Here is a 17,899-nt window from a genome sequence, read left to right on the forward strand (position 1 = left end):
GAGTAGTTGATTCTGGAAAGGAAAGTTAACAGAATAGTTGACTTTATTTTCATTGAGTAATCTGATTTTAAAGAAAAGTGTGCACTTTTATTTTACATAAATTACACAGAAGAGTAATATTTTCCTCTTATTCTTTATATATTTATTATATTTATTCCCTACCGCCTCCACCTATCCCCCCCCCCAAAAAAAAAAAAAAAAAAAAAAAATTAAGGTTGAAAAATAGACAGACTTTTTTTTTAACTTACTCCAAATTAGAGAGGCTAATGGTTTCCAGTGTGGATGAGAAAATGCAAGGGGCAAGTAGCCAAAGATGAAATGGTATATGAAATTCAGTGTTTCCTATAGAAAAGAAAAGTGATGCTAGGAAAAAAAAAAAAAGTACACATCTTGTTCTACAACTACCTAAGCCACTCAAACTCCTATTCATCATTATGGCTAGTTCTGTGAAAATACAATCATATTATTTAATTCCACAAATTTTTCCAGGGGAAGAAAAAAAAAAAAGTAATTTAATGAGGCATTTGGTAAGTACTTTTTTTTCCCCCTGGAAAGATTGTGACATAAGGGCAATCAGAGTTCAAAGGAATTTGTTAAAAAATTGCAGAAACTGTTGCTACTTGTTTTTGCATTTGTATTGTTAACACATCTCCATAACCTTTTTTTTTTTTTTTTGAGCACTTCACACAGTATTACTGTACAGTTCTATACAAGTGGGAAATGAAATGCTTATGTGTCACTTCTTTTAACGCTCTCAAATGGTTCTTGAGTATTTATTGCAACTTGTTGGTCTTTCAAGGACTATAATGGAATTGTAAGCTTATTGATATGGTTCAAATAAGCTGTTTGCTCTTCTTATGTAACCTGGGTACTTCCTGCTTCTGGCTATCTAAGACAGAAATAAATGGCAATTTGACTTTATTATTATTCATAGGGGCGTAACAGTCAAGATTAATGTGTGCTCTAATGATTTATTCATGACAATTTTCTGCAAATCCTGACATTTTCATAATTTTTAACACATACAATTTGTCCAAAAATTCCTACTAGAAAACAGGGTTGTTCTTTATTCATTCTTCATCATTCATTTCTCTATTAAAAACTTTCATTCTGCCAGTAAGCGAACACATACGGTACTTTCCAAAAGTGACCAATAACTTTCTATGACTAGACAAGAAGTTAAATTCTTGCATAACCCCAGGCACTAATATTTTCTAATATGATAATATGTTCTAACATGTAACTAATATGTTCTGTGGGTGTGTAGAAATGTGCATTACAGTTATTTTGACTGGAGTCATGGGAACTGGTACTGTCACAAAGTAAAACTACCCAGTTATCACAATAGGAAGGACTTAACAGGCCTGATATTCATATGAATTTAGAGTATAAACACATATACCTCAGATATTTCTTTCCCACCCAGCAAATCACCAGCTTCCCCTTACAGCTAACAAGTTACAACCATGTCTCAAGTTTCAAATGGCTTTTAGAAAATCTTATATTCTTTGTCTCCAGCTACATTTTCTGTCCTGCAAATGTAGCACACAAGTTGATTCTGTACAATAAATGAAATAGAGCCATTTAAACCAACTCCACGCCATGTTCCACACAGAGTACTTAACAGTCCAGCTTGGCATCTTTAAAACTGGTGTCATCTCTTTTGCTACTTTCTTTCTTTCTTTTTTTTTTTTTTTTTTCTCCCAGATTATTCTAATTACTTTTTGCTGGCTATTACATGACCACATGTATATAGTAATTTTACATATCAACAGTGACAGTGCAAAGTATGTATTCAGAGAGAATAAGAAAATAACCAAAAGCAGCAAGTTGGAGGCATGGGAACATGGACAGAACTTAATGTAGTTGTGTATACACAGGCATGGCAAATTTTCTTTTTATTATGCCTTGTTTGTATTTTTGTTTCTTATAAAACAGAAGCTTTAGTTTTTACAGGAGGAACAGCATAATATAATTCCTTTTTGGTAGATACTACCACTAGAAATCAGAAAGAAAAATACAAGATACAACTCCTTTGAACTCTGTCTTTAAGAATCACTGGAATGCTAACACCTGCAGCTCATTCGGCCAGCTATTAGATCAGTAACAACATTTTTTGTCACTTACAAACTCCAGGAGATTATTATTATATGCCAGCTAAGTTGCCAAGGAGATTTGCATTAACATAGACCAAATATTTTAAGTGGAAAAGCTGTTGAAATGTGCCAGCCAGGTGGGCAACATCTGAAAATTACTGGCCAGTGAAAGGTTACAGCTTAGAGAACTGCCCTTTAGCTCCATGGTCTTTCACAGAAGGAAGACAGGTATGTGATTGTCCCTGTTCCACACACAGAAATAAAAAATGCACACAAGAAATGGTTCCTAAGGATTCAGAAAGAAATAAAATCAAGATGGTGAAGAATTGTGGCTTCTTATTCAGTAGCTTGGCAAGTTACCTAAACTGTTTATTGCCCAGCTTCTCTGAAAGTCATGAGATGAGGGTTCTTGGAGTTACATTATTAAATGCAGGTGTATATTACTAAAGTTTTTCAAACTCTCCAAATTAAATATAGTTAATATTGCTATTATGTATTTTTTCCTCTTGAAAGCAGTTCTTTAGATGACTGTGTCCTCTGCTAAAGTCATCCTCAAGGTAGGGAACTGGTAGTCTGCCTTTCACATTGTTCCTCCCCTTCACACATTCTTGGCACTGAGAAGGTTATAGAGTTCAGTTCTCACCTTGTAATCTTCTGGCTGGTTCTGGCAGTTACCAGTTTCTCATTTCCTTCAATGCTGGATCATTTACACAAATCAGTTCTTTGAAAAAGTGACCTTTTTGCAGACCTCTGATGTATTTCTTCCTTCTCCTCCAGAGAATCCAAGACAAATTGCTTTATTCTGAAGGTCCTCCATCACTACTACATCCCAGTTCATTGGCTTTGTAATTATATGGAAAGGTTGTTTGCCTTCACTGCCAGATGTGTTTACCAGTAAATATTCCAAAAATATCACAAACCACCATTCTTTCTTCCACATTGCCATTTATGCATGGGAGGAACTTCTTTAATTAATTTCAGCTCTGAAACTCTTTGCTATAATTCCAGGCAGGTGCTGTACTGTTCCTACCGTTAATGAGTTTTGCCTTCATATAACTGTGAGACGGACAGAAAGAGCCATGCTGGCTACATTTGTCTAAAATTGGTTTTCAGCATGCAAAATAAACTGGACAGCTCCTGTGTGAAACTGATTGTAGTGTCACTCCCTGCTCTGTGGAAATTTAATCTGTCTGGCGAGTCAGAATGAAACTCGCAGCAGGGGCTGAAGCTATTGACTTTTCCACTTTTTTTTTTTAAATATTCTTTGTTCAGATTGACTGAGGCTGTTTCACCTGAATTATCATTCTTAAATAACTGTCCTGGTAGGAGCAACCATTCAACCTCATGCCACCCTTTTAAAATCTAGGCTAGCTCTTGACATCCTCAACCTACAAGCACTGTGAAAAATTGCTTTGATAAGGTTGTTTATAATTTGATGCAGTAAAACAGAATTCTTACTAATTGTGTTTCAGGCATGATCGATTATGTAATCCACAGAGAAACTAATTTCAAAAACACTGTAACCATAAAAACAGCTGTTCCACTGAGTCATTTTCCCAATGTGCAACTTAAAACAAAGCAAAACAGAGAAAGGCCTCTCCTAGCTGCAACTTATTTGTGTCGATATGATTATGGTATAGGATAATGCTAAGAAAGGGGGAGGAAGAGGGGAGTGGATGGGAGGGGGAAGGAAGAAAAAGTCACCTCTACTCTCCTTTTATATCAGAAGTTCAGCAACAGAACAAAGAGCCTTTGGAGTTAAAATAAAATAAAAAATAAAAATCTCAGTTTTGAAAAGAGATTAGTACCCTAAACTTAATGATGAACAGCAGGACATGTACTGATAACCAAAAGTCATCTGTGAAGATAAGAATGAGTCTAATATTAGAAAGAAATGAATTAAACTAATAAAACAAGATACTTCAGTTAAAGACCTAAAAAAAATTCATATCACATATGTACATGCATATACACAAATGTTTATGGTTATGTAAGTATAATACAGCCTCTAAAAGAGATGGTAGTAAGATCTCCTAAAGAAGACAAAGGGAAGTTCACTATTTAAAAGGAAAATAAAGAGAAAAAAAAAAAGTACTGTAGGCACTGCTCTTTCACCAGTAGAAAGTAAAGTGACAAAGCAGGCAGCCCTTTTCATATTTAGAAAGACTCTTCATCTCACCTGGCTTTTGGAGGGAAAATATAAACTAAGCTCTATCAAAATGAACCTTACACTGAAGTCCAAACAAGGTTGGTTAGTTTTTTGTTTGTTTGTTTTCCCTTTGGGGGAAAAGATTTTTAAAAGAATAGAATATTTAATGAGCTCCTATTATATGACCATTGCAGGGACCAGAATTTAATTTCTGTAGATCTGCTATCTAGAGATGTTTACTTCCCATTTTGTATGCCTTGGAGATGCAGAGTTGCGAACAGAAAATACTACCGATCTGACATGCATGTGTTTTTCTTGTTTGCAGATATCTCAGTAAGCTTGCTCTCCTTAGTTGTCACAGCCTGTGGTCTTGCTCTCTTTGGTGTGTCCCTGTTCGTGTCCTGGAAGCTTTGTTGGATCCCTTGGCGAGAACGTGGCCTGCCATTTGGGAACAAAGACAACAAACAGGAATCCCTGAACTACACAGATACAGAGACCAATGACCATGAATACAGTGACGATTTTCTGGGTCAGCCGACAACCTATCCAGAGTCCTCCATGAAGATCAGCCACACCTCCCCTGATATTCCGTTAGATGCTCAAACTGGAACGAAGGAGAACTGCGTACACAATGCGCGAATGCATCGTCAGACCACTGAACCCACCTCTTCTGCTCGGTCAGTAACTCCAATTTATCTCTGGTGTCAATCAATACAGATACATCACAAATAGTACAGCTTGATTATCTACTACACCACTCTATTACAAATGCATAATTTACTTGACATGTTTTTTTAAAGAATTACATTAAAGTTATTCAGGCACACAAACCTCTTAGATTAAAAAGACGGGATAACAATGGTATTCCAGCTTTCTATCAACTAGTAACTCATTTGTGCCTTTCCTCTCAGAAGCTGAACACGCATGAACACCCTAGATCTAGCTTGTAAAGAATATCCATTTGTACTTAGCAGCGATACTGAGCACTCAGTAGTATCTCCTCAAAGACTTTTAAAATAGCCAAAGAAGAAAAGTAGGGCAAGCTAATGAAACACTTTCAGGAGTTAGAAATAGAATTAATAATCATAGGTTTTAGCCACAGTCATGACTGTGGGGGGAAAAGTGACTGAACAAGAGTCAATGAAGGCTCCAGAGGAACTGGAGAAACAGCACAAGAAGGAACAGGAAAAAGGGAGTGTGAGGGTGTGTTATGCTTCACACAGTAAGAAAAAGTATTTGCGCATGAAGAGCCAGTGAGTAAATTCTTGAGTCAAAGCAGATACACTTTAGCTAGAAAATGTATGGTCCTAGCCCAACTGCTACTTACTAAGCCTCTTTTCTTGTCATCTCAGAGGGCAAATTTAGTCAAGACTCTTTCCTGCAGGCACACCTGAACATGGGTAACACAAAAGCAGCTAGCAGCCAGTTCAGGAATTGACAGAAGTCCAAAACATGTCTCAGAATTTGAGAAGCCTTCAAAACAGCATGAATGTTATGCAGCAAAAGCTCCAGGTGCCCCTTCTCTTTAGATTAGTGCAAGAATGGCCTGGGCTCATTTTGCTGTAGAAATCCAAGGGGAGCTCAAAGCCACAGTTATGAATACTCAAGCTCGACTCCTGCCACATACAAGTTTGAATTCCAGCTCAAGACTTATATCCCAGAAGTACAGTAGTACAAGCTGGTGCTGCTCAGCTTTCAAAGCGCTAGCAAATAATCCTGTTGGGAGATTCATTAAAAACAGAAAATTCATATCCGACATCTAACGCCAAGAGCTCTTGTGTGTCTTTAGTATTATGAAATCACTGAGTCTGATGCAGGCTCTGTCTTCTACAACAGGGCAGCAGTTCTCATACACAATCAAATGACAAATGCACAGTCATCTCACAAGAAACAGTGGAAATCCCAATTTGTAAAAGAACATGCCTCAGCATTGTCAGTGCATGGACCACGTCTTCACTCCTGTGACTCTCTGCAGTTCACTTTTCTTCCAGCTGTTCCCAGCCTGGCCCGCTCCAGCAGTAGTTATGCTGGCTCCCTGCCCACACAAGCAGGACCTGCTCGGGTCCCACCCCAACTGGTGATGAGCTTTGCTCATTACCCCACTCATTCATTACCCCATACTGTTGCCCAGATTTTCCCCGAAAGACTCTTCCACTGAGCAGGAGGGGCCCATCTTCCTTGCACCGCACCCTTGGTTTGATCACCTTCACCTCTGTGCCTGCTCCTTTCCTGTGTAACTGGGTGGCCACAGAGAGCAGCCACCTGCCCCTGCTCCAAGTCCTGGTTGACTTCAGCAAGGCAGAGCTGCCTCCTGTGTTCTTTTTCATTCTTCCCCTGGATAAACTGCACCTCCCACTGCTACAAGGAGCTTAAGGGTTGAGCAATATAGATCTTTTTTTCCTGTGACATGGTAACATTTTGTCATGGAAATGACTAACAGAGCTATAAAATTATGTATTTGCTATACAACAAGAACGAAAATAGGAGGGTAGTTTATGAGAGGCTGTTCCTTTTTAAAGCATGCATAAACACACATTTAAAAGGGAGGAATGAGCAATGGTACCAGAGTAACTACTGCTGATTACATTCAACATAAATAGCTTTGGACTAATCCTGTGCTAGCATTTTCCATGTGCTCTTTTCATGTTCAGCCACCTCTCATGATACTCCAATACACTGAATGATTGCTGAATTTGAAAAGGACCAAAAAAAAAAAAAAAAAAAGTAGAATCCAGCTCATAAGATTAGGATTTTACCTAATCCAACTTTCACATCCCACTACCCCTTACAGAGATTGCAATTTGATTTCTGTTATCTCATGAAGTGGAAATTTCAATCACAATAACCAAGTGACTCCAGGTAATAAATCTCACTGGACCGAAGCTAAAAACAACTTTCTCTCCTTAGAGTAATGAAACTAAAGGAGCTTTTCAACCTAAGTACTGTGGAGCTCATTAGATCAGTTATGAGTGGGGAAAAAAAAAAAAAAAAAGAAGAAAATAAAAACAAAACAGAATAAAACAAAACAATTGATGGCGTGGTCAACCAACCATCTCAGATGAGAACAGTTCACTTGAAAATGAGGTAGTAGCACAGATCAATGAGTAACTGAAATGGAGAGATGTCAAAAAGTGTCCTCTGTGTCCATCCTCATCTTAACACCAGAAATCAGCAAGCTCAACAGGTATAATAGGACAGATCTTGTTGCCATTTACATAATGTAACTCATTTCATGAGTATTATGAACGTAAAGGATTCAGCTGAAAATAGTTACTGATAAGAACTGCTATAGTTCTTATCATATTACATTATACAATGTAATATAGCAGATTCTTTGGATTTGCAATGTCCATGAATTGAAATTTGTTACTTTCTTCAGCCAGGTTTGGAGAGTGCATACCACTAGCTTGAGACAATTATTAGTTATCATACTTTATAACACTAGGAAGTACAAATCTGACCCTGTTGTACCTTACAAAAACACATCAAATGAAAACAAGATATTTGGTGTGTATGTACAGATTCTTATGGTCATCAACGCAACCTATTTCAATTCTTTTATTTTCACTTAAGGCATAATTCAATCCGGAGACAGCTCAACCTCTCCAACCCTGACTTCAACATCCAGCAGGTTCAGAAACAGGAGCAACTGACAGGAATTGGCCGCATTAAGCCAGAGCTATATAAACAAAGATCAGTGGACACAGATGATGGCCGGAGGAGTAATAGCAAGGCATGTGGAAAACTGAACTTTATTCTGAAATATGACTGTGATTTAGAGCAGCTGATTGTGAAGATACACAAGGCCATCAACCTGCCAGCAAAGGACTTCTCTGGAACTTCGGATCCATATGTGAAGATTTATCTGCTTCCTGACAGGAAAACAAAACACCAGACTAAAGTGCATAGAAAAACCCTAAATCCAGTATTTGATGAAGTTTTTTTATTTACTGTCCCATACAATGATCTGAATGCACGGAAACTCCATTTCTCAGTGTATGACTTTGACAGATTCTCCAGGCATGACTTGATTGGCCAAGTGATAGTGGATAATTTTTTAGATTTGGCAGATTTTCCCAGGGAATGTAATATTTGGAAGGATATTGAATATGTCACCAATGTAAGTACTATTATTTTTCTTTTTGAAATGTTTTGTTTCAAATTTTATTTCCTTAATTATAACTATAATTCTTTCATACATTTATGAAGGAAAATACTCTGTTTTCTCTCTTTCTCAAAATTAGATCTTAATCCAAGGAAACTGACAGTACATCTCAGTCTTCATTTCTTGTCCTTTGTATATATTAAAAAACATCTTATGTAAGAGGTACTGGGTTTAATAATTGCCCCAGTGATAGAAAAGCTACAGAACACCCTCCTCTAAATCTCAATCTAAAAATTACTTAAGGAAATACTACTGCTCTTACTTTGTCTGTCTTTCTATGTTTTCCATTATTTGCCACAAATTACATCATAATAGTGAGCCAGAACCACAGATTCAAGGTTTCTTGTGTAATGTTCTTCAATCTTTTAAAAGATTACATTTTCCTAAAGTGAGATGATGTCACATTTATAATCCAGGCAAGCAGAGTTCAGAAAACACTTTCCAAACCAAAAATGTTATTGGTCAGCCTAGAAAAACTAAAAATTATAACCACCACCTCAGCACATGTTCCATGAAAGAAACAAAAGAATCCCATTAGGAACTATGCAGAAAACTACAAAAATTTCTATTGGAAAAGAAAGACCTTTATTCTTTTCCCAAAGCATGAGCCTACCTACTTGTAACACTATTAGAAATTAATCATGCACACCCTACGGACAACAGATGTTCAGTGCGAAAGATACACTACCGAAATCCACAACGATGAAGCTCCAAGTGCCGACAGTCACTAAATATTTTATTTAGTGTATCAAACCATACTCAAATGGAACATGCATTTTAGAGTCAAATAAACCCAACATGATTAACAATATGACAGAAGTGTAAATTTGTTAGACCTCAATTCAGGAAAGCATTTAAGTATATGCTTGGTTGAATGTAAGAAACTGTAAAAAAGTTAAGAATGTCCTGACACAATTAATTTCCTGAAATGAGATCCTCACCTTATAATTTTTCTATTCTTGCTGTCATCCCTACGTGTGATGAGCTTATTCTTATCTCGGCTGCCCAATTTTGCCCATTCAGGGCAGGCGGTACACTTGAGAACACCAGTGTGTGCTGCCCTAATGAACTGTGGTCCTAGAAGGGCATTGCGTGATGCAGTGGGACACTCCTGTTAACCTGAGGTTGAAAGTTACAGCTTGTACTGACCATAGGTGTATATATTTGTTCTGTTTAGTGCAGAGCTGCCCTCACACAGCGCAGTGTACTCAGAAGTTAGAAAAAAATCCCCAAGCCCACTAGACATGGAATCAAAGGAAGTTTAACGCTTTGACCTCCAACAATTCTGTCACCCTCAGTTGACACATTCTTCTTTCTTACCTTGGAATAAAGCTTTTCCCCAGTGCTCTAGCATAAACACAAGGGTTGCCTGGCAGTGAAATCATCTTTGAAGCACAGGTGTTCATGAAACAAATGCCTTTCTGGAAGAAAGTAGGCAACTTGCATCAGGATTTTTATTATGCCTACGCTGTAAGCAGAACTCATCAAGTGTTTGGCCAGGTTTTATACCTTTCTGGTCTGGTAGCATGCCGAATTACAGACCAAATGGATTCCAATCTGGCTTTTGTTGTTGTTTGGAATTCCTTTTTTGCAATTTGATACTGTCCTTGTTTTAAGGGGATTTATAGTCTTCTTCCTCAGCATCACACATCTTTGGGTGGAATGTGCTGTGCACCCACCACACAAACCCTTTTTTACTTTAGGAGGGAACTTCAGCAGCAGCTTTAGCAGCTCCCTTGCTTGAGAGTAACAGGTGGAGGCATGGGCAGTGTCAGGGAAGGAGGAGTCTGACTCTTCTATGAAGAGTTACCTCTCTTTAATCACAAGTGGAAAGAAAGAATCTGTTAGAGCAAAATCACAGTCATTCCAAGCGAAGCCTGGCTTTGTTCAGCGTTAAGTGTGCCAAGCTCAACATTTCCATTTTACAGTCACCTGGAAAGTGAAGGCACCAGTGGAGTGACTTTGGTTTGTACTGTTCCTTTTTCTGTGCTTTAAATCTCTGTTCAAAAGGTTAGCTCTGGAATTTTTTATATCACTTCTCCCTCCAAATTTCCAAAGAAATTAGTTTCTCTTCAGATTTTCTATAATTTTTGAAATTAGAGACTTCAAAACTGAGATGTGAGGCATTTATTAATTCCTACTACTACCGATTCCTGTGGGAAGCAGAAGCCCATTTATCCAAAAGGAACACATGACCCAAAATCTAGACTTGTCACTGGGTTTTCAGCTCAGAGAGACCTTTTCAAAGCAAATGACTCACAGTAGGAGACATGATCCAGTTTGGGCTAATCTGAATTCTGAGATAGCCGCATCAGATAAATGAAAGGATGGAGTACTCAGCTTACTCCTTAACATTTCCCGCGTGTCAAAGTGTTGAACCAAGTCAAAACTCTCAAAGAGTCACATAATAAACCGGGCTTCAGCACGTTTTCTTGTCTGTGTAGCTCAGATAACTTCAGAATGACAGCAGAAGCTGAATCCCACTGGCTACTCAGTGAAGCCATTCAAAGAAATAAAGCTGTGGCTGTGATACAAAGCTGGCCATGAGGCAAGTTTGTTATGCTGTCAAAGAGTTCATTCATTTTGATTCCTTGTGCTTCTTGGTACACCAAAGAACCAGAGATCCCAAGGACATTCTTTGCCGTTGTTCTCCATTTTATTATGCTCTCATCCAAGTTGACACAGTGACTTGAAAAAAGAAGGCATCAAATTATTTTCTTGCCCACCCAAACAGTCTATTTCCAGGGACTGCTGCACAGCGTACCTCCAAGAGGTCAGCTTTACTTCAAACGATGTCATTAAATTGACATGTCTTGCCACATGCTGCCTTCTGTTTTCTAATAATGCTAGATGTCTTATTTATCTAAAAACAATAGTTTTGATCCATTGGACTACCTGTTGCCAGCCCAGAGCCTGATATTAGTGCATGACATGGGTATGTGTCAGCATAAAAACGTTCCTTCGTGCTCAGAAACAATCTGCCTCCAAACACAAATCTCCAACAGCAAAACAATTGTTCTTCTAATCCCAGCGTCTCTGAGCACAAAAGCTCTCTCCTGTAACACTGACACTTTTTCCAACCAGAAAGCAGCAGCAGTGGGCTGTTTAATGGAAGAAATAATTAAGCAGATCAACTTTAGATGAACACAAAATGAACTAGATAAGCTTTTCATATAGCCACCAGACAGATGATGCTGGTTCTGGCTCAGAAAATATAAAAAAAAAAAAGAAAAAAGAAAAAAAGGAGATGCTCTTTACAGAACATGAGAACATGTTAGGCTGCAGATGCAAAATGAGCTAATATTTTTCTAGTAGGATTACACACTGTGGTTTTCTAAATTTAAAGGTAAGAATTATAAAGAAGCTCGCATGGATGGCCTCAGATGTACAGGTGTAAGCTCTACCATATTTTAATACACTACTCACCTACTATGTGAGTAGGTTCATTGAATGCAGCAGGATTACTCAATCTGAGAAAGGATTCAGCCAGCACAGGGTGGGGTCCAATCTAGTTCCTAATTTGTAAGGGTTTAGACTGGGATATGACACAGTTAACATGCAGTTAACAAGTAGCCTGACGTTCTGGTGATTCAGAAGACACGTTTCAGCAGAAATAATCTGAAAAAGAATTCTTAATTAGAAATTTATGTGGCTATCAGCAAATCACTGAGATCCTTTGTCAATGAGAAGAGCTATATAAATGCAAATTTCTTTCATGGAATTCATTTTATTTATCCATTTTATTTAAAAAAAATGAAACAGATTTTTATTGTGTTTTGGTACTAAGTATGAAGGGCCAGATATATCTCTGTTGCAAGCTTTTGAAACTAATAGAGTTACAGTACAAATGAAACTGTCCCTGGATATCTATTGTGCATTACTGAAAACAGAAAGTAATACAGTTTTAGCATAAGAAATATAGTTGTTGGGTTTTTTTGTTTGTTTGTTTTTAAATCTAATCCAAGCTCTGTGCTTTCCTCACACTTCCAAAGCATCTATATTCCTGCATTATTTACAAGTGCAGTTCTGGTAATCTAAAAAGTTTTGTTTGTATTTTAAAAGCTGTTCACTTATATTAATTGACTCAAATCTATCCAATATAGCCACCAAGATGTTTTCTATATAAGAATGTTCTTTTGTAAGACCTTTCTAAGTTGGAGAGCTCAGATGCTTTGCTGGGATGAAGGGAAATACTTCAGATTATATTTTAATCAAAAAGAAAAAATTGCCCATTTTAAAAATATGGTGGTTGGAATATAAAAGTTTAGGTGCATAGGGAGATGTAATGTTATTCCAAAATGTAGCAAAACAAGAAAATGTATCCAAACTGACTACAACATGTTCCCTTTTGTAGTGGTTCTCAATTGTGGGCCAAAAAAAGTGATCATTACTACTGCTTTTCTGCATTTATCTTACCCAGTTGGTAGCTTGTGTTACAAGTCTTCCACCTTAGCTGTAAGCAATTTCAAACATCTGAAGCAAGATGAGCCCAGCAAACAAAGACAGGAATATTCAAGGAAGACCCAAGAGACAGCAAGGAACTAGGGAATCCTTCCCACTGCCTTGCTCTGATGGCCACATCCTGCAGAGCCTTCTACTCAAGAATCTATCTGCAAAGTTTCAAGCTATGAAATGTGGAGCATCTTCTTAACTCTTGCTGCAAGTGATACTACAACTGTGCTGTACTTTCAGAGAGACTCTCCAGAAATTCTAGACCCAATTTTAGGGCTTTTCTGGATTCAGTTCTAGAGATTATGCTAGACTGTATTCTAGAGGTGGTTGGGTTGTATAGATCTTCCAGTTAGCAATGACACAGTTGAGATGCCCTGGGTAGGGATTAAGGAAAAGCAAATGCATGGGTGAACAGTTGGCTGAGGGCTTGGGCTCAGAGGGTTTTAGTAAATGGGGTTACATGAGACCAGTGGTAGAACACTAATGGTGTTCTGCAGGGCTCCATTTAAGGACCTGCAGAGTTCAAGAAGCATTTGGACAATGCTCTCAGACATTTTTGGGTAGTCCTGTGTGGAGTCAGGAGTTGGACTCAATGATCCTTGTGGGTCCCATCCAACTCAGGATATTCTGTGATTCTTTGAGGATAGGTTACAAAAACATTTGTAATGTATCGTTTGGTAGTCTCTCAAACATATTCATTGTTTGGAGTTAGTTTTTTTCTTGTTGTTTTTCGTAATGTTTATAGACTAATGGCGTGTTTTGAAGAAGAAAGAGTTGTTAATATTTCTTTGATTGCCATCTTCAAACTCAAATGTGACCAAGTAAGAATATTTGGCTTTGGGGCAAAAGTCTTTGTCTTTTCCAACCTTAATTATTCTATGAAAATAAAATCAACAAATACAAAGGACAGGTAGCTGTTAGTGCGTTTCAGAAGAATGAGAACTTTCTCCTTCAGAAGATTCTCAGTAACCACTTGTACAACTTTTTGTGAATCCAGAAAGAAAAATAATTGCTTGTTAAACACCTGGCAGCTGCGGGGCACAGAGAAGGATTTCTGTGAACTAGACATCTAGCTCTGGTTCATAATGGTTTGTTTGGATTCTCAAAATGTTTGGCCTTCATCAGTCTCTAAGCAGGTGATCTCTCTAGAAAAGAATAATATTTAAAGGACCCCCGCTTAGAGCAGGGTAATAATGAAAGTAAGAAAAAAGAATGGAAACTTTCATTCTTAACTGGGTCAGCATTTAAAACAAAAACAAAACAAACAGCAACCAAAATAAATAAATAAATAAATAATAATTCAAGCAGTATCTTAGTACACATGATAGTGTTTTGAAAAGGAGAGAATTAAAAAGTGGGATAGTCATAAGTATTTGAAATTTTCCATTCTGGAGGTGCTGATTGTTCCCTGCTGCTATTCTCAAGTTTTCCCAAGAAAGAAAGATTTGAGAATTTGTATTTTTAGGCATTTATGTTGTATAACTGAGATGTAATTGGAATCATAACATCACCAGAAGGAAGTTCCAAGTTCCCTGTTTCAGAGATGTTAATGCCAACCACAGTATGTGTGGAAAAGAGGCAAAGAGAGAGACTAAATGATTTCAGTCAGTTGCTTATGGAAAGCATAATAAAAGTAAAATTTTGAAGCCAGACCAAGTCTACCATGTTTTCTGCAGTTCAAAACTCTGTTCTGTCCTCACACTGAGAAAAAAAATTCCCCAAAGGTTGCATCTCTCAGGACCACTCCTGCTAAGAGGCTGTGTGCAATTTAATGTATGCCAAATACACGTGCATACTGTTTACACCCCAAAAACTCAAGGAAAATAAACCTCTGTCTTTGAAAGAAGTAAATACTGTGGTAAACTTATGGGCAGCAAAACAGACACAGAGGACATGACTTGCTTGAGTCTGGGCACTACTTAATAGCAGAAGTGAGACTGGGTTCAGAATCTGCAGATTCCTGGCACCTATAGCACTGCTTATCTTCAGCAGTTTACACTCACTGCAGCTGGCAGTAAGTCAACTAAGTCCACCTACTCTGATTTTAAAAAATGTTTAGCTTGTCAAGCTGTTTTAGCCAGTATTTCTAAAATTCCTCATTTGGCAAATTGCTGGATTTTGAAAAAGTAATGACATCGAGCAAGTTCTCAGGGAAGCATTTAAAATGTTTACAGTGTTGGTTTTTTTTGCAGTCAACAGTTTGAGAAGGAACAGAAACGAACCAAATCTGTGGCTCTAGGTAGGAATTCAAACCCAAACTGTTAGTGTTGAAGTGCTATATCTACATTTTTAGGACTGTAACAGTAAATGAGAAACACTCGATGACTTTTTTTTTTTTTTTTTTTTTTTTTTTAATACAGAAGACCTAACCAAGCATTAATCTGGCATTCCATTTGAAGAAAATCAGGTAGTCTTTGCCATAAGGGAAGCAATCAGTGCAGAGGTGTACCCATTTCCTTGCTATGCAAATACAAGTCTTCTTGGAAGAGAAGAGTCTGGGTTTGCAGACCCAAATATCTTGGCCACACTAAAGCCTGTCAGAAGCTTAAGGAGCAGCAACAGTTATCACATGCCTAGGCAAATTAAGGCAGCAGACACAAGCAGTAAGATTCACCACACTTAAATTTTAGATGGATTAAAAGTAATCAATAAAAATACACAACCAAAACCAAAAGTACTCAGAAAACTACAGTAAGCGTATTTACCTTAAAGAGGCAAATTAGTGCATATTCATCTTCTCATAAAGCACAATGGTCATTCTTTATCTCATAATTTTTCCTTTTTTTTTTTTTTTAATTTCTCACTACTGTGGATTACCACAGTAAGGATAAAAAAGAAATCAATTAGCTTTCAGCATCAGAAAACTGCTTTAGCCATGGCTTTTCCTGTTTTTGTGTGTTTGTTTGTAATAATTTTTGTTTGTTTGTTTGTAATAAATATTTAAATGGGTTCGTTTTCATTATCAAAACCAGGTTTTTCCTTTTGTCTTTCTGTGTTTTCTTTTTTTGACTGATGATTTTGTTAATTACTTGCAGGAGTAGATTTCCTAGAAATAACATAAGTTTAAGTGACTAGAAAACAGCACTCAGCATGGCTAAAGAAGGGATGGATCAAGTTATTTACAGTTGTATGAAGTAGAGAAAATACTGACATGTATTTTCAGAAAACTTAAAGCCAGTGGATGCCTAATCCTGTTTGGAGCAACTAGCGAACTGTCAGAATTACAATCGAGAAAACTTGGGAATGGCCTGAAGTCTGAAACAAAAGGCAAACGTTTTGAAGAGCAATGGTCTGAGGTGCAGATAGGCTGGTCCCAAGTCAGTGGTACAAGCACTGCAAGTGTGGCTCTAAAGAATGGTTACAATTCAGTGCAAGTGATTCCTAACAGTTTTTTTAGCTCCACAGGCATGGCCAGAAACAGGATGAATCTTATGATAACACTGAAGCCTCACTTAATATTTACTGGGGCTTTTGGACTAGTTTAAGGCCAAGCTGACTTAGAGGAATGTGGATATGTGTATGTACCACATGAATTTTACTGAACTTGGGAACACAGACATCAGGGTTTATCCACCAAACAAAAAAAAGTAGAAATGGGACCGTTTCAGTGAAAGAATTCTGGAGAGAAAAAATAATTTTGACCTTGGTAATTTGAGAAGTCAAACTCAAGAAAAAGATATTTTGATTTTGCATTTGGAATGCCTTTCTGTTGCAGTATATTCAAATATTTTGAAAGTTGAAATAGGAAAAAAACACCCTGCTCTTTTTAAATCAAAGCAAATTTTTTCAAGTCAAGTTATATATGTCTGCTTCAAAATGGAAATAACTTATATATATAACTGAGTTCCATTTCCTATGAAATAGAAATCCTGGTTTCTGCACCAATTCTTCCCCAACTCCACAATGCTGCATATTCTTGGGTTCCTCTCTCCTCTTCTGCCTTCGCATTACATGTACCTCCTGCTTTCCAGCCCTATGGCTGTGGTGTGAAGAACACTTTCCTCCATGTATTAGCTACATGCTAAAAAAGGCTAAACCCAATCCTAAATTCCTGCTTTTCTAGATTATTGCAAGAGCCTTTAACCACCCATGTAGTATACATTCCCCTTTCTTCTCACCCTCCTCTGCCAATTCTTTTTATCGAGAAATCACTCTCTAAACAATACTCAGCCCTCAGTGAAGCAACTCACAATAACATACATCCTGCGTACAAAAGCAAAGGCAAAATGTGATCCTGGCCAGCCAAGCCTGACCTTCAACTATACCATGCAATTTTGTTAGTGGAAACAGCAAACAAAAACAATGCTCTAGTATTTTACAATTCATAGACAGTATTTCTTCAAGATGAGCAAAGGGCATTCGCACAGCAGTAACTCTGAAACAGCTGTATTAACTGATCTTCACTGCAACCAGCCTGCACATAATTTGAGATTAGATTGAAACCATGGCCATTTTTTTCTACAGGGTTATATAACTTTCAGCTTAAATACGTATTTAGCCAGGCAGGGAAAAAAAAAACACTTTTCAAGCACACATTTAATTATTAAACAGTTTGGGGAATGCTTGCTTTGTCTTTTTATTTATTTATTTATTTTCCAGCAAAAGCCATGGAGAGTACTTAAATAGGTTGTAAATTCATCAAAATTTCTGCAAAATCCCACTAAGTTTAGTTTTAATATTTGGAGCCAAATTTGAAAGCATTCTTCATTTTGATCAGCACACACTGTACTTATGTGAAAAGCCTCGAGCCATTTTTAGTCTTTAAACCCCACGAGATATTAGAACCATGAGGTATATTTATTTCTCCACCAAAAAGTATGTTTTAGAGTTGTACATCCTTCCTCTATGCACAGTCTGTTTCTCCAGTTCTTATGGAAAAACATTTTTTCCATATATATGTCAGTCTGGTATTAAGCAATAGGTGGACATGTTGCGTAACCTAGGGATGATGTGCAGCTATGTTCCAAACTCTTACCAAGACACACAGTATGTTTGTGCAGGTTAGTGCAGAGGGGAATAACCCCTAGGAGTAATCCC

General features: G+C 37.4%; 1 protein-coding gene and 1 long non-coding RNA gene across 7 annotated transcripts in view; one reads left to right on the forward strand and one right to left on the reverse strand.

The window, feature by feature from the left end:
* LOC137857922 (uncharacterized) overlaps positions 1-17,899 on the reverse strand; it is a 236,476-nt gene that overhangs the window by 121,746 nt on the left and 96,831 nt on the right. The window lies entirely within an intron of this gene.
* The window catches only part of SYT9 (synaptotagmin 9), a 66,217-nt gene that overhangs the window by 25,281 nt on the left and 23,037 nt on the right, over positions 1-17,899 (forward strand). For all 4 annotated transcript variants that reach the window (XM_068685132.1, XM_068685133.1, XM_068685135.1 and 1 more), the window contains exons 2-3: positions 4,571-4,922; positions 7,819-8,365. In XM_068685132.1, coding sequence (XP_068541233.1) covers positions 4,571-4,922; positions 7,819-8,365 — 899 coding nt within the window. The remainder of the gene's footprint in view (positions 1-4,570; positions 4,923-7,818; positions 8,366-17,899) is intronic.

The sequence above is a fragment of the Anas acuta genome, chromosome 5 (assembly GCF_963932015.1).
Source record: "Anas acuta chromosome 5, bAnaAcu1.1, whole genome shotgun sequence".
In the NCBI taxonomy this organism is placed as follows: Eukaryota; Metazoa; Chordata; class Aves; order Anseriformes; family Anatidae; genus Anas; species Anas acuta.